This window comes from Misgurnus anguillicaudatus, chromosome 21 (genome assembly GCF_027580225.2).
Source record: "Misgurnus anguillicaudatus chromosome 21, ASM2758022v2, whole genome shotgun sequence".
Lineage (NCBI taxonomy): Eukaryota > Metazoa > Chordata > Actinopteri > Cypriniformes > Cobitidae > Misgurnus > Misgurnus anguillicaudatus.
Window position 1 is genome coordinate 61,880,223 of NC_073357.2, and position 18,977 is coordinate 61,899,199.

Genomic DNA, 18,977 nt, shown 5'->3' on the forward strand with positions numbered 1-18,977 from the left:
CTCCCAAAAAGTTTTTATGCTTGGATGAGGTGTTTTTTTAGGTAATTTGAAAAAGCATATATAGCAAACCTCAATGGAAACACTGATTTACAGGTCACATGATCATTCTTTAAATATGGTGCTCTATATTTGGTTGGTAGAAAATCATCAAAATACCACAATAGCGATTTAGTAGTCGACTCATCTGCATGCTCTCGTGGTATTTCAATGTCATCCACACGTCGTTCTACACGGCACCATACAAAGTTGAACACACCAGTTGTTATTGTTTTTGGATTGACTTACCACGAGACATGAAAATTGTGTTTTAGTCGCACAACATCGATTAATAAAAACACTGTCATTTCGCAATTTTTTGTAGACATTTAAAAAAATAACGTTAAAGTTTTTAATGGAAACGCAGCTACTGGGTTTTCAGATCTAAGTGGACCCATGAATTTACTTTATACAACGGGTCTGTTGAATGCTGTATTCTGATTGATTGAGAAATGTTCTGTGGGTATGCATTATTTTTTTAATAACCGCACACTTAACTTGTCAAATGTCTTAAAAATAGGCACCAGAGCAATGTTTGTAGTAACCGTGGTATAAGAGGAATAAATAACTCCGGTCCTTTGAATTATTTGAAAATAATGCACGACGCGGTGTGCATTATTTTCTTATAATTCAATGGCCCGTCGTCAATTATTCCTTACTTATATTAACATTTTCACATTTTCAACGTCATATATTTCACACATTTGTGATTTTTCAAAAAATTTTATAGACAGCTGGCAATTTTCAATAAGCTGTCTGAATACACAACATCGGTTAATAAAAACGTTGTCACTGCGCAATTTTTGTAGACATTTAGAAAATAACACTAAAGTTATTAATGGAAATGCAGCTACTGGGTTTTCAAATTTGCTCTCGTGATATTGCGATGTCATCCGCACATTGTTCTGCACTGCACCGTACGAAGTCGAACACACCAGTTGTTATTGTTTTTGGATTGACTTATCGCGAGACAAGAAAATTGTGTTTTAGTCGTACAACATCTATTAATAAAAACGCTGTCATTTCAAAAAAAAAATTTAGACATTTTGAAAACAACGCTTAAGTTTTTAATGAAAATGCAGCTACTGCGTTTTCAGATCTAAGTGGACCCATGAATTTACTTTATATTAACAAGGTCAGATATTTCACACATTTGCAATTTTTCAAGAAATTTAAAATGACAGCTGGCACTTTTTAATAAACTGTCTGAGTACTGAGTACTATCTAATTTATCTTTAAAAAAACATTTGAAACAGAAAAGGTAGATCATTTGCAATATATACAAAAATATGTATGGAAACTGCTCAGGGTCAGATTTATTTTGCGATACACCAAAACATGCAATAATTCATTTTCATTCATTGATCATTCGTTACATCACAATGCAAACCATTATAGAGATGAAAGGCTTTTTATTCATATTCAGAAAGGTTGGGGGGTAAAGAAATTCTCACTTAGGCGGGTCATTACATAAAAAACTTTCATATTGTGTGCAATTTCCTTTAGCCTATATTAAATGTTTGGGAATATATATTTTCATATTTTACTACAGTTATTTGATAAAGTTATAATACGTAGGCCTACTGAGCAGTGTAACTTGCGTGATGTCCCCAAACCATTGGCCTTATGCCATGAAAAAGCACCAAGCAGCTACCGCCACCAGGCATAACAGCAAAACAAACGGGGATGGAAGACAAGGTGACGGAAAATTAAGGTCGGGAATTTACATCATCAAAAGAAAATAAGGTCAAGCTGCTAAATCTTACGTTTGGGACCGGTATTCAGACATAGTTGCAACAAACGTTGCTTTGTAAATGTTGAAAATGTTTATCATTATCCTATCTTGTTATGACCATGCTGGTTTCTATGGTTCATAAGCAAAAGTTGAGCCAGTTTACAGGGCGATGTAATCTAACGGCTGTTTCCAAGCTCTTTCGCTGTTTTTATTTACATTACAATGCCTAGTATGCTATTTAATGGTCGCGGGTGTGGGGCAGGTCGTAAAAATGGATACAGTGGTACAGGACGGGCTGGGGCGTCCCAATAAAGTGTTACATTCATATTTTTATATTTGTGTACTGTAGATTTATCACAGAGAAGAAATAACATTTGATGTCTCACCCTTTGCTCGGGAACACAGCGATAGCTCTCGGTTCATCCAGACTGTTGTTCACCAGAACTTTCCGGGACGTGCCATCTAAATGAGCCACTTCAATGGTGTTACGGCCCGTATCTGTCCAGTACATGTTACGAGCCACCCAGTCCACAGCGAGTCCATCGGTGGTCTTCAGACCCTGACTGATCACAGTCTCCATGCTGCTGCCATCTAAATTCACCCGTCTGTAAAAACCCAAAGAAACTGGAATTAAACACACTTTTGCTCGCAGAATAAATTCAAAAGTATAAAAATAACAGCATTTCCACTTAAACAGTATAACCTAAAATGTGTTTGCATGACAGCCAGCAACACAATACTTACATACGACATAATGTCATACCTGATAACATCTAGTGATACATCTGTGTAGTACAGCTTCCCATCAACGCTGTCATAATCCAGTGATATGACATTATGTAACTCAGGTACAGGGACGTGCACGTCTGTGTGGTCGTTCGTGTCCAGAGAGATTCTTCGAACGCTGACGCGGTTTGAAAAGAGCAGGTATGTTTCCGGGAGGGGATCGCAGGACCTCCTGTCACTCTTCAGCAGGATACCGGTGGGACACGCGCAGGACGACCCATTAGGACGAGGAAGACACAGGTGAGTACAGCCGCCGTTTCTCCGGCTACATTTATTTAAGCCTTCAAAAGAGCAAAAAGAAATTGAATCTCATGTATGTTGTGTGATTATAAATTAATGTCTTACAGCTGTACAACTAAACCAAATCCTGACCATTAGAGGGCAGCACATGACAAATTATATTTTTCTTAATCTTTCCTTCATTTCACAGTACAACCAAATGTGAATAACTAGTGCAGTCAACTTACTAAAGAAATAGAAATTACACAAAAAAATAAACCAACACAAACATTAAAAGCGTTGTATAGCGTTGTAAACCGTACCCAAAGGTCTGGAGCGGTCCACAGCTTGTATGTCCATGAGTCCGGGTAGGTTTGAGCGGATGATGATGGCATTTTCTCCGGTGTCTTTATCAGCTCGGTGAATACTTCTGCTTTGCCAGTCTGTCCAGTACATGTGAGGTCCCAGCAGTGTTAATCCATACGGATGCTGAACAGGAGATACCAGTGTCCTGCGGTTTAAACCACTCAGATCTGACGTTTCAATCCTCTGGAGAAAAACACAGGAGTTTTATACAGCAGCAATGTTTCCTTAAAATAAGAAAATCAAAAAAGTGGTTTTTGAATCAGGTGATCGCTAAATTTATACACAGGGCTCTTGTTTAACAAATAAATTCAGTAATGAATTCAAGTCCTAACAATGTACCGGTAAAGAAGTGAAGAAGGACTTATTGTTTTGTTGATTTTTCTGATCTTGTATGCTACTTTTGTTTATTATAAAAATGGTCCCGTACACACACAGTTCAGTAATTTACGTGACTGACAACTGCATTCTATAACAAAATTAACTCCCGCAAAATGATGGTAATGACAACGGCATTTACAGAAACTGTGTACATAACCGAACTGAACAACTAGTAGTTAATAAAGTGTTTAAACATGCATCATGGACATCTCTTCTAAAAATATCTGTATGCGCGGTGCAAAAAATGACAGAGGCACGAGCGTTTGCTGCCGAGTGTTGCCAGATCTTGCACAAAAAAATAAGCGAACAAGAAAAATCCAATAATAAACCCAAATAAATCCAAACGCTTTTTCTCAAAGATCAAAATATTGGGACCGGCACCTTCCCACTTTATTAACACCAAAATCTTGATCGCTTCATGAGCCAAAAGCCATAAACGGATAAACACCAAAACGGTATGTACGTACAAAAAAGACGAGGACCTGGCAACACTGCAAGATAGCCCGCTGTGGAGCAGCCTCAAAAATGCGTACAATGCACAACACCAAGACGGAGATTTATTGCAAAACATAACGCTGGTAAATTATTTTGGTCAAAGCTGTGAGTGATAAGCGCAAGAAGGCAGAAAGTTGCTATGGTTATCTACGTGTCAATCATCACATTTTCGGGAGTGAGTCTCGTTACTTAGTGGATTCACTCATGCATTTAAATGCGGTTGTCACTCCTGAAAGTTTGTAGTGTGTACGAGGCAAAAGTATACTTGAGAAATGTAAAACAAAAAGTGACTTCTCAAATGTTTAAAAAAATAAAAGAGAGTGATGTCGTCACAGTGTGCTAAACTGTGATAAAACACCACACATGTTGAGTGTCAAGATAAAGTGTCTCTAATGTACTATTTTATTAACACTAAACCTGTAAAGACTATTCACACTAATCTGACAAACAACAACACACTTGTTCATTTGAAATCCAACAACAACTAGAGTTTGTTTGCATTCATCAGATCGGTGTGAATTGATCTTTACCACTTCCACCAGGTTTTTGCAATTTTTTACCATCAAAAACTGATTTTGGGGTGGTAATTTCCAGATATTTTTCTAAGTAAGATATAATAAATGCTTAATATTAAATTAGTAAGTTCCCAAGTAAACAATCAAGTAAAAAGTCAGTAGTAAAATAGGAACAAAGAAACAAATAAAAATACGACAAGTAAGTACAAAGTCAACATGCATAATGCATGGATCTAATAACCACACATCCAAAACTACATTTTCCCTAAACTGTGCATTATATAATCATCTTTGTGTGCCTATTTTTGCCGATGGGCATTTTTACATTTTTGTATGTGAGCGTTGCAAAGCCTGAAAGGAGAAAGGACTTGTGCGGTGCCAGAGTCCTGCACACAGGCGGGTACCTGTTTGATTTAACGATGGATTAATATTAACGCATCATTCCGGTGTGGATGCGGGTCGGGAATCAGTAGGCACAGCTGGACTGCGGGTCTAAAACCCACGACCATTTCGAATTGATTCCATACACGCTGATAGGGTCGGTCTCAGTCTGCACGTTAATTACTTGCAGCCGCAGATGTTGTATTTTTTGTTTTTGAGATTCTGCATGAATCGCGAAACCTTAACGGAAAACCTCGTACGATTTTCACAGCCCACGACGTAAGTAGGCATTTTTGACGATACTGAATAATACGCATCTCAATCTGCTGTAATGACTTTTCTGACCCCGACATGCGCAGTGGGAACCGCCTGTGACGTGAACCGTGAAGGGGTCTATATAGTGGGGTGCGTGCTAGAAGAAGATGTGCGTTCGAAAAATAAAGCCAAAAATATTCACAAAATTGTCTACCCTGTATGATGACAGAACATTATATCATTTTATTTATTTTTCATGAGATTGAACATTTTTGCATTTATTTTGCAATGAAATGAGAATTTATGCAAGATCGCAAAACTCAAACAAACTTTACACTATTTCTTTCTTTCTTTGCTGTCTTAGAAGCGCACAGCTGTTTCAGAAACACAAATCTTGATCAATTTTAGTATTGAGCTCTACAGTATTAAGTCCCAAACCTCAGTATGTGCATCAGCCCACAGCAGCTGAGAAGACACTCGGTCTATAGCCAGTCCATTCGGCCAGCCCAAATTATTATTGATCAGTACCACACGCTCCGATCCGTCCATGGCCGAGCGCTCCAACTTGGCAGGTTCACCCCAGTCAGTCCAGAACATAAACCTTAAAGATGATAAACACGACATATGAAATAATACAAAAACAAAGAATGGCACCCTGCTGCTACTGCTCTCAAAATTTATTCATTAAAAGACAACGTTTCGACCCGTTTGTCTGACCTAACGAAGACCTGTTTGGTCGAAACGTTGTCTTTTAATTAATAATTTTTGAGAGCAGTAGCAGCAGGGTGCCGTTCTTTGTTTTTGTATTCCTTTATTTTTTGGTGATCGAGCACTTGCGTTTAAAAGTTTTTGGATGTGCACACATTCTACTTCTTATTTAAACACAACATATGAATCATGTCATACTTAGACAACCTTGGAAAATTGTTTCAGTACCATCAGCCATTTTTTAAATATATAAATTGGTTGTAGAGAAGCCCTTTTGCATCATTCATTACTTGCTTTTGACTGTCTTGTCTCTAATAGGCACACACTAAAAGCCACAAAACTTTAATGGGGTCTCGTGGATGAATCACTTACCCCATCTCATGGTACAGAGCAATAGCACGCGGACTGTCCAGGTTCTGCCACACAAGCACTTTTCTCATAGAGCCGTCAAGATTGGCCACCTCGATGCGATTCGTCCCGGTGTCCGTCCAGTAAATCTTCCTTCCCACCGAATCCACGGCCAGACCGTCAGTGGTTACCAGACCTGAAGATACACAAACAACTTCAGATTCATCTAAACATCAATGAGGGAGATGAACTGAAGTAAATACAGTAAGTTTCAGTGTAACTGTAGTTTGTGATGTGTTGTCTTACCGTTTGAGACGATTTCTTCATGTTCTGTACCATTAATATTGCTTCTGCTGATCTTCTTTAATGTGCTGTCTGACCAATACACTTTACCTGCAGGATCATGACAATACTGTATTCATCATAATCCTTTCTAATGATGTAATAGGTTACAAGAGTCAGTGCTTTATTATAAATCATGCATGAAGTCCACAACATGAAGTATATACACAATAAAGCCTTAAATACTTGATAATACAGTTCCTTGTGTCACAAACACACAAAATCTACTATACTGATCCACTCATGCGCTGAACATCAATGCGCTGACCAGATGTTTCACGTCAAGACTGTTAAAATCCTGTCAGTTCTAGACTGTGATTTTATGTATTAACCAATTAGCTTCAAGAAAAGCAATTATTTCTGAAGCTCAACCGGTATATGGTGCTCGTAAAGCCGAATTGCTTTAATCCCAGATTACAATTTATACTAGGGATGCTTTGATCGATGGCTATAGATCGGTCGATCATAGGATTAAATTACTCCATCGGTACTCGTTAAATTTGCAGATCTTATGAACCAATTTTTCAATTTACTTTTGTTATCATAGGGCTCCTGAATGCGACTGCAATTCGATACCATTTTTACGCAGTGCAAGCATTTTTACAACCAGTTGCTAATGTGCGACCTGCAAATTTGGATTTCTCCCTCAGCCTTTCCATAGAGATGCAGCGTGACGCACCTTCACAACCCTATCAAACAGCATATACTACATATATATATATCCTAGATTTTCATAATATCAAAACTTTAATTTTTTCTGGACTCAATGCTAAATACATGTCTGACTGTTGGAACGAACAAATAAAAAAACCTAGAGAATCGCATTCATGACGATTTATGGTGATTTTATTTCCGTTACACCACTGCCTACAATGACGCTGATGCGGAGTTCAAGATGGCGGCTCTATTTCAAGATGGCGTTCCAAGATGGCGGCTCTATTTGACGCATTCGTTCCAATGAACTGCCGTAGCCAAAGCGACATCTAGTGCACATATCTATGATATAACATATAAATGTGCATTACACGTGTGAATTTCCACAAACCTTCTACAGAATCCACTCCGATGGCAATCGTGTTTTTCATGGATGTACTGACTGACAGGACAACGTCAGCAAAGTAAGGTATGTCCAGAGAAATCATACGGATATCTGTCCGGCGGGCGAAGATGAGGAAACTGTTCATTCCGTGACAAGACAAAAAATGCTTTTTTATCTCTTTTATCGTGTCTGTGAAAATATCTTTCACTTGTATGTCAAAGAAATAAAAAATAAACAAAATAGCTTTATATACACAATGGTTCAAAATGAGCAAAAATATAATTGTGCCAACATATTTGCTTTATTAAAACTGTAGGGCCAGATTAACTAAACAGGACAATTTAGCACGAAGAACACAAAAAAGTAGGAGTGGAAATTTCGGCCAAACACAGGTGCAACATCTCATTTCCATAATGACCAACACAATTTAAAGACATCATTTGTTGGTCATTAAAATAATGGACCAAATAAAAACTGGTAAACTGACGAGAGCAAACTTAGTAAATCGTGTTGTGTGATTTATTTAAATACTCTCCTAATTTTTCATCAGAAGCTCCTACAAATGCATATCCAATAAGATCAGTTTCAAAAATAACTATGTCCACACCTTTTTACTGTGTTTTAGTAAATCCTGACAGTAGTTTTTAATGGCAAAAGAGGCATTTGCGCAAGCTGTTTGTAAATCTGGCCCTTAATTTTTATTCATAGAAAAGTGTGCATGATAATGCATAAGAAAATATAAGAAATAATAAGAAAAAGCAGTAAACTAAAGTCCAGAAAAGAGGCAAACTCCTTCAATAGGATCTACAAATCATCTGAGGTTGAGAACTCAAGAAGCGGATTAATAAAATGACAAGTGAAATTTTTTGCAAATTCTAGACATTCTAGAAGATGATCAAATATAGCAATAGTTACGCGTGTTATTCAATAGTTTAAGTGAGTCTAAATGTTTGAACAGAAGTGTTTCTTTAAAATATGAGAGGTGCATATGGAAGCCACTAACAGACTGAACTCAAGGTCAGTGAATATGAAGCTCATGAAGTCATGAGGACTGACGTGTCATTACTGTGACCCCTGAACTCCCTTCAGCAGCACAGATCCAGACTCAAGTTTCAAAGAAGATCGCCCACCTGCCATCCCTCCAGTAAATACCTGAGGCCGTTTTATTACATGTCACTGAATGCTGGAGTTATAGAGGTTTTCTTAGATCTCTGAGATGATCCAGGGGGGCACAGGGTGACACGTGATGACGTGAACTTAAAGTCACATTACCGTGAGTGCACGTCTTCCCGTCTGCCTGCAGGTTGATGCCGGTGGGACAGGCACAGCTCGAGGATTTAGGGGCAGGTGACAGAAGACACAAGTGACTGCAGCCTCCGTTATTCACCGAACACGGCGTCTGGACTTTAGACAGAGAGCAAACACGGGTGAGAGAGAGTAAGCTGTGACCGCCCAATCACATTTCAGGTTTCATAGGCCTCTGGGTGTTTCGGCAGATAATAATGCATCAATGAGAGTGAAGATCAGGTAATCTGATGTCTAAAACCTCAGACATTGGATACAGCACAGACGACATTCTTCCCTAACACCGCATCTGTCAGGAATGTGCGTTCGGTTACCAACAGAAAAAATATGGATGCCAAAACCTTACAAAGCTTTAAAGTAAGAATTAGTTTCATTCATGATCTGAAAAGAGAGTAAATATGAAGACAAACAGCAGAGATGTTAGAGTAAATCGTACTAAATTTACTTTAACTGGCGTTGTGCAGGACACCGGCTTACTTCAAAAATCTATCATAACAAACTATATACATTGTAGGAAAGGTCATATGCTGCGTTTACAACAGCCGCGGTAGAGGTGGCAAGCGCGGATGATTCACACACTAAGTCAATGCAAAGACGTTCTGTGCGAAATCGGAAAACTCGGAACTTCGGCGGATTCGTTAACCAATCAAGGACCTTGCTGTAGTAGTGACGTGATTACAGGAAGCGTGCGGAGTCTCAGCAGAGTCGCAGAAGCCCCTCCCATGACACGGATTTCCATGTGAATGTCTCGAATGACTAGAATTTCACGTGAATGAAGCGAGTAAACTTAAATGTTCAAGCGTCCAACTATGCGCGAATAGCGCGTTTTTGCCGCCTCTACAACGGCTGGGGTAAACGCAACATTAGAATGTATTTGAATTATAATGCAGTGACAGTAATTTATTAATTTGTGACAAGAGTATGCAGCAAACCGCTGACACCTAGTGGTGTTTGTTGGTAAAACCACTAAAAGTGTAGAGGTGGCAAAAATGCACATAGTTGGACGCTTGAACATTTGGGGTTTACTCGCTTCATTCGCCCATGAAATTCAAGTCATTCGAGATATTCACGCAGAAATTCGTGTCATGGTAGGGGCTTCTACGAATATCCGCCAAAGTTCAAATTTTTCAACTCGCGTTTTTCCGCGGCAACGCTCAATTTGCGCGGGCCGCACCTTCAAGGCATTCCGCGCCGCATGATGCCTATTTGCGTCTATGCATTGACTTAATGTAAATCACTCATGCTTGCCACCTCTTCCACGTCTGGTGTGAACGCACAGTAAAACAAATCCTTATTTTTTGTGATAATTTTATGCATAAAATATAAAATTTTCTTGTATTATTTTAATTTATTACAATAAATGTAAACTGCTAAAACAAATTTTTTATTTAATATTTTCACATCCAGACACTTCCGTGTCTTCTTTAAAACAAGACCAAGATTAGGCTTCTAGACAAAAAAAAGCCAGATTTATGTTAATTTGAGATGTACATCACCTTTTCACACCCGAATTCAAAAAGGGCTGCGCCAGTTAAGGGTTTAATATTTACCTGTAGTTCGATGATGGTGGAACATGTGAATATCCATAAGGTTCTCCAGGTTCTCAGCGAGTGTTTTTCGATCTAAACCCGTGAGCTTGTCTGCGCTTTGAATGCTCTTGGACTGCCAGTCCGTCCAGTAAATTCTGTCTTCATGTAGAGTCAAACCAAAGGGATGCGGCAGCTGACTGCCAATCAACACCTTAAATAAAAAGACAACCGTGAAACTACTGCAACCTATTTTATATTTAAGTGATTTAGTGAAGTAGGTCTGCAAGATAATCAGGGAAAATCCTGAAGACAGAAATGCAGTGTGTACCTGTCTGCCCGATCCATCAAAGTTGCCAAACTCAATGGTTTTGACGCTGGCATCGGCCCAGTAGAGTCTCTTTGTCTGATAGTCGATTGCTAAGCCGTTAGGCCAGGTCAGGTTGGTTGAGATGATAACGGTGCGGTCAGACGCGTCCATACCTGCACGCTCAATCTTTGGATTCGCACCCCAATCTGTCCAGTACATGAATCTATAAGGAAATAAAACTAAATATACTGTACGCTCTCAAAACGTCGTAACTTATTATTTTGACTACAATATCTGGCGTACCCTCCGATCGGGTCAACGACGATGTCCCGGGGACGGTCGAGATTTTCCCAGATGAGCACGGTGCGCATACTTCCATCTGTGTTTGAAACTTCGATCCGATCCGTGCCTGAAAGAGTCGAATCCATTTTCTTTAATGGAAGTGAACAATGGGAAGTATTGAAAGAGTAGATGAGGAAAACAGATCTCACCTGCATCCGTCCAGTAGAGTTTGTGTGTAAGCCAATCTATAGCAAGACCTGCGGGACTTTCCAGACTTGAGTCCACCACAACCTGTGATGACAAATACAGAACAGAGCAAGTACATCAGATCTGAGGTTGCAATCAGACACCGGCCGGGTCACGACTTAAACTCCCACAACCTCCTGTTTGCTTCCATCCCATTTTGCTCGGTTGATGGAGTCGGTGGTGACATCAGTCCAGTAAATGTAACGCTCGCTGGAGTCCCAGTCCAAAGCCACAGCGTTCCTGACGTCGGCCAGAGGAATGACATCGTCCATCTTTTCTTCAGTGTCGAAGCTGATTCGTCGGATGTCCGTCCTTCGGGCAAAAAGCAGGAACTTGTCAAGACCTGATCAAAGACCAAAGGTCTCCTGTCAGTCCTTCACGCTTCATTGGTGAATTAGATTCAGCAGTACAGATACACACTCAAGGCAAACAAACAAACACATCAACATTTACAAGCCCTCTCAGCATGCAAAACATTTTCATCTAAAACCTAAATGAAATAGCTCAGAGTTTAATTTGTTGTGTTGCCAAACTTCCTACTGATACAGAAATACATGCACATCTGCTACAAGATGAGCTCAAAAACTCCCAAAATATTTGTGCTTGATAAATTGCCCTTAAACATTTACAAAGTATAGATGCTTTTTTAATGAATTAATGATTGAACATTGCATTGTCATTAACCTCAAAAAATGCTAAACATGCATCAGGTGTGTAAATGAGCAGGATAATGATCCAGTAATAGTTAGTCTATAAATGATGATGTTGTATAGAGCTGGACTCACTCTCAGCACAGTTGTACTTGTCCACCTTCTTAAATCCTGTAGGACACATGCAGGTGAAGGTCTTATTGCTCGGCAGACACAGGTGACTGCAACCCCCATTATTGTTTCCACAGTGATTTCTTCCTCCTATAGACACCAAGAGAAGAAGAGAAAAAAACTTTTCTTAAACGTTTGCGAATTAAACACATACAGCCTACACTACAGGCCAATGTTTGGACACACTTGACTGAGTTTCTCTTGAGCTTTTGAGCTAAAAGCTTAAATGTTAGAAATAAGCTTCACATTTATGCATTTTCCAAACGTTTTATCCAAAGTGAATCACGGTGCATTCAAGGTATACAGTACTTATTTTATGAGCATGATTGATTTCCGGGAATCGAACCCACAACTGTTTGCAGAATGCTCTACCAACTGAGCTACAGTAAAACTTAATAAAACTGTAGCTACATATAAACCAATATTTATGAACAAAAGAAATCAAGTTGGAGGATGAAGCGATTGAGCAGAGCTCTTATCTAGATAAGAAGTGGATCATTTAAAAAAAAAACAAATATAAGAAAGATTTATCACAAATAAGTATATATTTATTTATTTTTTTAAATTCTGATTGTATTTATAGTAACTATTTTTCACATTTTAAATTAGTAAAACATTGTACGGTGGTATGCGGTATCTTGATCTGAGGTGTGCGGTATCTTGTGGTGTGGTGTATGGTATCTTGTGCGGCGGTACGAGGCATCTTGATCTGTACTATGCTGTATCTTGTACGGTGGTGTACGGTCGTTTATGGTATCTTGTACAAAGGTATAAAGTATCGTGTGCGTTGGTATACTACGTCTACTGCAGTGGTGTGCGGTGTCTAGTGCGCGCCCGTGTGCGGTGTCTAGTGCGCCATCTAATGCGGCCGTATGTGGTATCTAATGCGGCCGTATGTGGTATCTAGTGCGGCCGTATGCGGTATCTTGAGCGCTCGTATGCGGTATCTTGAGCGCCCGTATGCGGTATCTTGTTTGCCCGTATGCGGTATCTTGTGCGCCTGTATGCGGTATCTTGTGCATCCGTATGCGGTATCTAGTGCGGCCGTATGCTGTAACTAGAGTGGCCGTATGCGGTATCTTGTGCGCCCGTATGCGGTATCTTGTGCGCCTGTATGCGGTATCTTGTGCGCCTGTATGCGGTATCTTGTGTGCCATCTTGTGCGTCCGTATGCGGTATCTAGTGCGGCTGTATGCGGTATCTAGTGCGGCCGTATGCGGTATCTAGAGTGGCCGTATGCGGTATCTAGTGCGGCCGTATGCGGTATCTAGTGCGCCCGTATGTGGTATCTTGTGCGCCCGTATGCGGTATCTTGTGCGCCCGTATGCGGCATCTTGTGCGGCCGTATGCGGTATCTTGTGCGCCATCTAGTGCGTCCGTATGCGGTATCTAGTGCGTCCGTATGCGGTATCTTGTGCTTTGGTATAGGGTATGTTGTACGGTAGTATATGGAATCTTGTCTACAGTGTAAGATGTTGTCAGCTGACCTGCAGGTTGTCTCTGTGGGTGCAACGTGTGGATGTCCATGGGGAAATGCAGCTTATTTCGGATCACCTCCTGGTTCTTGCCAGTAAATTTGTTTGCACTGTTGATACTCTTGGTGTGCCAGTCTGTCCAGTACAGATTATCCTCAAACACAGTGATGGCAAACGGATGGGGGAGACCTGAGAGAGATGATAGAGAGATGAGGACAGGGTTCAGAGCGATAAAGTTGCAGGATTGTAATAGAAAACAACAACAACAGTGGAATAGAAACAGAATGTATGCTCACATAAGTGAACAAATCGGTAAAAAACAATATAAAAAATATTGCATTAGTAAATACAGCATTTTCACTCTTTGGGGGTCTCACATTGGTCTGGTAAGGATGATGTCTTACATAAATACAAAACATGACTTCTGCACGAGAGTATTTCAAGAGATTAAATGAATATAAAAGCTCAACTCAAATCAAAACCACATCAGTCACATCAGAGGATTACTGTATGAACAAGTTAAACAGTGATTTCTGCTTGCCTATTATTAATAATGTCTATAATCCAAACTGTAAATATAAAGAATCTCTTTGATTCGTTTTGGACGACTGCCACTGCACATACACAGATAACAATCATTTCTTCCAGAACATTCAGTCCGCTAACTATTCATGGTAAATATAAAAATATAAAGGGAGTACAGATGATCAAAGTGACTTGAAATCAAACATCTTTTTGAAATGGGTGTAATAATAAGACTACAGATGAATAAAGCATGCTGTCAATACTCTGCAAACATACTCTTATAGATTCACTTACTTTCATCTCTCATTTGGTATTGTCTATCGCTTACTGCTATTCACTTAATAAACTTTTAGTCTTGTAATAGTCACATTACCCTGCTGGATAGACCGGCACATATAGCTTTCTTTTTATAAATAAATCTGGTTAAGATTTCAAATGAAAATAAAAACTAGGGTTGCAAAATTCCAAACATTTTCAAGGCTAAAATTAAGGGTAATATAAATGGGAATTAACTGTAATATAGATATCCTGTATTTTGACAACATGTTCAACCATTTTGCATGTAAAGACTTATACTGTGAACTAATGCCTAAATGTTGTGGGGGGTGAGAATATTCAACAGAGACCCATTATAATACATTTTGATCAACATGACATAAGCAACTGAAAATGTAGGAAAAAGCAGAGAATTGTACATAATCATTTGCATGGATATACTAAAGCATTTGCAACTTGTTCAAAGAAATGAGAAACTGCTTTTTTGATGTGCAAAAGTGACACAATGATGTGAGAATTGAACAAGCAGTTTTGAGAATTTCAATTCTGATCTGAGAAATGTACCAAAGCGACTGAGAAAAACTGTAACGGGAATATATGGAAATTAACGGGAATATATGGGAATTAACGGAAATACATGGGAATTAACGGGAATATATGGGAATTAATGGGAATCAGTGATGCGCGGGTCAATGTATAAACAACCTGCACCCAACCAACGTTTTTAACAAACCTGCCCGCAACTCTGACAGCAAAACAAAAAGGCCCGCATTTTTTAAAAGTGCTTATTGTTTAAAATAGTTAATTTGCATCTTTATTTGAAACGACCGACCGCCTGCGACCCGAATATTTTAAAAATATTTTTGAATGACTCGTAACTGTGGGTGACCGCAGGCACCCGCTCATTTTGGATCAACCCGCGCATCACTGACGGAAATTAATAGGAATAAACTGGAAATTTAAGCTGTATGCATGTGAATAAGAAATGTGCAGGTTATAAATTCATCTAAAACTGCATTAAATCTTGTTGTTTAAAACAAAATTATGCTGTATTTTTAACTACATTTAAGTTTCCTGTTATAGGTAACACTGCAATTTTTTAAAAATGATTTTTGAAGGATTTTCAATCAAATAAATCCAGGCTTGATGAGCACAAGTATCAGGATTCTTTAATGAATAAAAAGTAAAAAAAATATTTAATTTAATTTACTTAACTTGATTTAATTTATTTAAAATAAAAGTTTGTGGTAACTCTACCCTTCAAAAGTTTTTGGTATTTTTTATTTTCTTCCATACATGACTGCTTATATGACCAAACAAAATGTTTATTTATGTTTGTATATGACATAATTTATATACATTTCCAAATAATTCCCATAAATTCAGGTAAATTCCTGTTAAGTTTCAAATTTGGAAAATTTCCAAAATTCCTCAGATTAAGTTCCGATGAAAGGGGTCCGAAAGCTTTCCGCCCTTTGCATCCCTAATAAAAACACATCTTTATTTCTTATGAAGTTTACAAAGTAAAAACAAAAGATTTTCGCGGTTTACCTTGACTGAAATGCAATAAGAGCTAAAGATGTTCAAGACAATAAAGTACAAGAAATGTAAAGAAGAGGACCTGGTTGAAGTATATTAAAAATCTCTCATCAACTTCTCTCTAATAAGTAAATACTGTAGGGGTGTAACACACGCTCCCCTCCCGCCCGGGCTCCAGGTGTACAGCCGGAGAGAGCAGGGCTCTTTGGTGATCTTATCAGTGAAGAGAAGCCGAGTTAGGCTGAAGTTTACCTCTTCACCTCACCACTCTTTTGTTTCCACCTCAGGTGTGTCATGTGCTCTTTCTGCTTGCTGGTATCTCTTTTCTCTGCACCATCATTCTCACCTCATGTGATGATTGTTTTATGTGTGTGCACCCTGATCGTGACGATGCTGGTGTCCCTAAAGCTGCAGGACCAGCTGCAGTTCTGCTGATCTTCTCAATGTGAGGAACGTTCTGTTAACTAAAAGCTCAATTTTCAGATATAAACCCTCCCACCTTACCCAGGTGCAGCTATTGTGTTCCTGCTCGCCCTGACACTTCATCTTTCCTTCTTGTGTGCAGAAAAGCAGAAAGTAAATAAAGCCACACACTGAGATGCCAGCATTTTTATTCCAGATGTGTGTGTGTGCGTGCGTGTGTGTGCATGTGTGTGCGTGTGTGTGCATGTGTGTGCGTGCGTGTTCACACATAAAAAGGAACATCAGGGGCCGGTTGCACAAACATAGCTGGTAAGTTAAGACTGTGTCTTTAGAACTAGTGTGACCAACTAGTAATCAGTTAGAGATAATCAGTCTTACATTGAAAAGAGGGCAGTCTACATTTTTATGTAACCAACTTAAAACAGTTATGATCAGTTCTGAAGGAAAAAAGTTGACTAACTTGAAATATTAGTCTAAATAGTTTATGCTACCGATCACAGAACTTCAGCTATGTAAAATATGTGCACAAGTTAATTTACATTTTAAATAAAAACTACCAACATGCTCAAAAAGCTACAGAACCATTACAGAAATTCTAATGGATTTAATGGTTATAATGGGAGTTGTATTGGTTTTAAAGGAAACTAAATGTCTCTACTGGTAATGTGTTGGGTTATATTGGTGTGATGTTATCTGATGAATGGGAACCATCAAAACAAAAGTTGTGGTTTAAAATGACAATCGTTTCTCTAGATAAGACCCTTATGCCTCGTTTGGGATCGTTTATAGTTCTTTGAAACTCCATTGAAAAAAACTGTTAAGTGTTGAGTTAAGTATTAATTGTTGGTGTCTATTAAAGTCCATTAAAATGAGAAAAATCCTGGAATGTTTTCCCCAAAAAACATAATTTATTCTCGACTGAACAAAGAAAGACGTCAACATTTTGGATGACATAGTGGTGAGTAAATTATCTGGATTTTTCTTTTAAGAAAATGGAATATTCCTTTAAATCCAACTGGAATAAAACCCAAAACACAATAAAGGAATTTTGTAATGGTTTTAATGGTAAATAATGGTTAATGGGTCATAATTGCATTGAAATGGAAGCCACTAGAATTTCTATTAGATCCATTAGAATTTGCGTAATTGTTTCTTTTGGGGGGGGGGGGTTTGCAGGCAAAGCAAGTTTTATTTACACACACCCGCACACACACGAATGATGCTGGAGATTATACTTATTTACTTTCTTGTCCATATTTGTATTGACTTAAGATATGTTTGTGTGGTTTAAATTTCCAGATGTTTTTGTTTCGGGCCACTATATCTATAGACAGGGTGCGATTTGTGAAAAAAACAGAAGGGGGGGAAGTTTTCATAGGCGTCGATTTCGGCGACGGTGGGTACCCACCATATTTCGTCATTTTGTACCCACCACTAGTTTTAACTTTTTTGACTGTTTTCAGTGGTTATGGAGAGCAATATGAGAAATTTGGTAATCATTGGCCGACCTAACAAAATTCCATTATAATATTATTATTTTTAATATATATTTCTAATTACAATATTTCTAATATTCAGAAACGCGCCCTCCGCTCACGAGCTCTGATCGGAACAAACCTGAACCTCACTGTCTGCTGAACTTGCGCAGAAACATAAAAATATAACCAGCTTTTCAAAATGGTTTTAAAACTAAAGATTTATACTATTTTAGCACAAATTATGAGCTTATTGAAGATTTTTTATAATTCTTGACATAATGCGTCTCTGTCCACAACACATTTCAAAACATTTTAATTCATAAAAATAAATCATGAGAACATGAACTCAGTCCTGCATTTGCAGGAATTGTAAAATCTTTTTTCTTATTAACTCATGAAGCAGCCTAACGCAATATTTTTACTCTAATAGCTTATATTTCCCCACACATATGAACTTTGATCATGCACAACGAAAAAACGAATTAAATCTTGAATGGCAAAACTATATGGCACAACGTAGTGTCAACTTAAACATAAATATGAACAATGTATTGATTGCAAAGTTAAACCATTACAGTAGAAACAGTTTTAATGCTGCTTTTAAAGTAATAACATTAACTTTACACCGCGATGCTGAGCTACAGTGAAATAATAGAGAAGTCAGATGCATTATGTGTTAGTCACTTAACTTAGCCTCATTTGAGCAAACTGGACACGCCCGCGCCTCGCTAAACGCCTCATCGGATTTATCATGTGTAACTTCAGCCATTCTCAGTGGTGTGACTGGGACACTAACTCCGCTTGTCATCATAAACAGATAATCAGAGTGTGATGTTTATTCCCGCTTTATTAATATGCGGCTGAATATGCTGCATTTCATCGTTTCGACACACAGCTCCATAACCATCTCGCAAGTGTTGATAGGCTATTACTCGGGAGGTGTAACCGGGTCTGTAACCAATCAGATAGCGCCGCGGGCGGGACATTGAGCAAGTCTGCAGAGTAGTGAATACAGAGAGGCTGCGCGGCAGCTATATCAGAGCCAGCCAAAGTAGTGCATTTTAAAACAAAAATGACTTTAATCAAACGATCCGTGATAAGTTTTGTGATCCGTCTCGCCACTAGTGTAGTAGCACTGATCACTTTGACGGGGGGATAAATTTATCCC

General features: G+C 38.7%; 1 protein-coding gene across 4 annotated transcripts in view; it reads right to left on the minus strand.

Moving 5' to 3' along the window:
- lrp4 (low density lipoprotein receptor-related protein 4) overlaps positions 1 to 18,977 on the minus strand; it is a 117,806-nt gene that overhangs the window by 11,548 nt on the left and 87,281 nt on the right. For all 4 annotated transcript variants that reach the window (XR_012360143.1, XM_073859589.1, XM_073859588.1 and 1 more), the window contains exons 15-29: positions 13,581 to 13,757; positions 12,058 to 12,183; positions 11,407 to 11,615; positions 11,236 to 11,317; positions 11,048 to 11,153; positions 10,766 to 10,967; positions 10,459 to 10,648; positions 8,875 to 9,007; positions 7,610 to 7,749; positions 6,529 to 6,615; positions 6,247 to 6,418; positions 5,605 to 5,767; positions 3,100 to 3,325; positions 2,535 to 2,838; positions 2,158 to 2,376 (exon numbers count right to left, since the gene is read on the minus strand). Coding sequence is in view for 3 of the 4 variants with exons in the window: in XM_073859589.1 (XP_073715690.1) it covers positions 2,158 to 2,376; positions 2,535 to 2,838; positions 3,100 to 3,325; positions 5,605 to 5,767; positions 6,247 to 6,418; positions 6,529 to 6,615; positions 7,610 to 7,749; positions 8,875 to 9,007; positions 10,459 to 10,648; positions 10,766 to 10,967; positions 11,048 to 11,153; positions 11,236 to 11,317; positions 11,407 to 11,615; positions 12,058 to 12,183; positions 13,581 to 13,757 (2,536 nt within the window). In the remaining variant the exon portion in view is untranslated. The remainder of the gene's footprint in view (positions 1 to 2,157; positions 2,377 to 2,534; positions 2,839 to 3,099; positions 3,326 to 5,604; positions 5,768 to 6,246; positions 6,419 to 6,528; positions 6,616 to 7,609; positions 7,750 to 8,874; positions 9,008 to 10,458; positions 10,649 to 10,765; positions 10,968 to 11,047; positions 11,154 to 11,235; positions 11,318 to 11,406; positions 11,616 to 12,057; positions 12,184 to 13,580; positions 13,758 to 18,977) is intronic.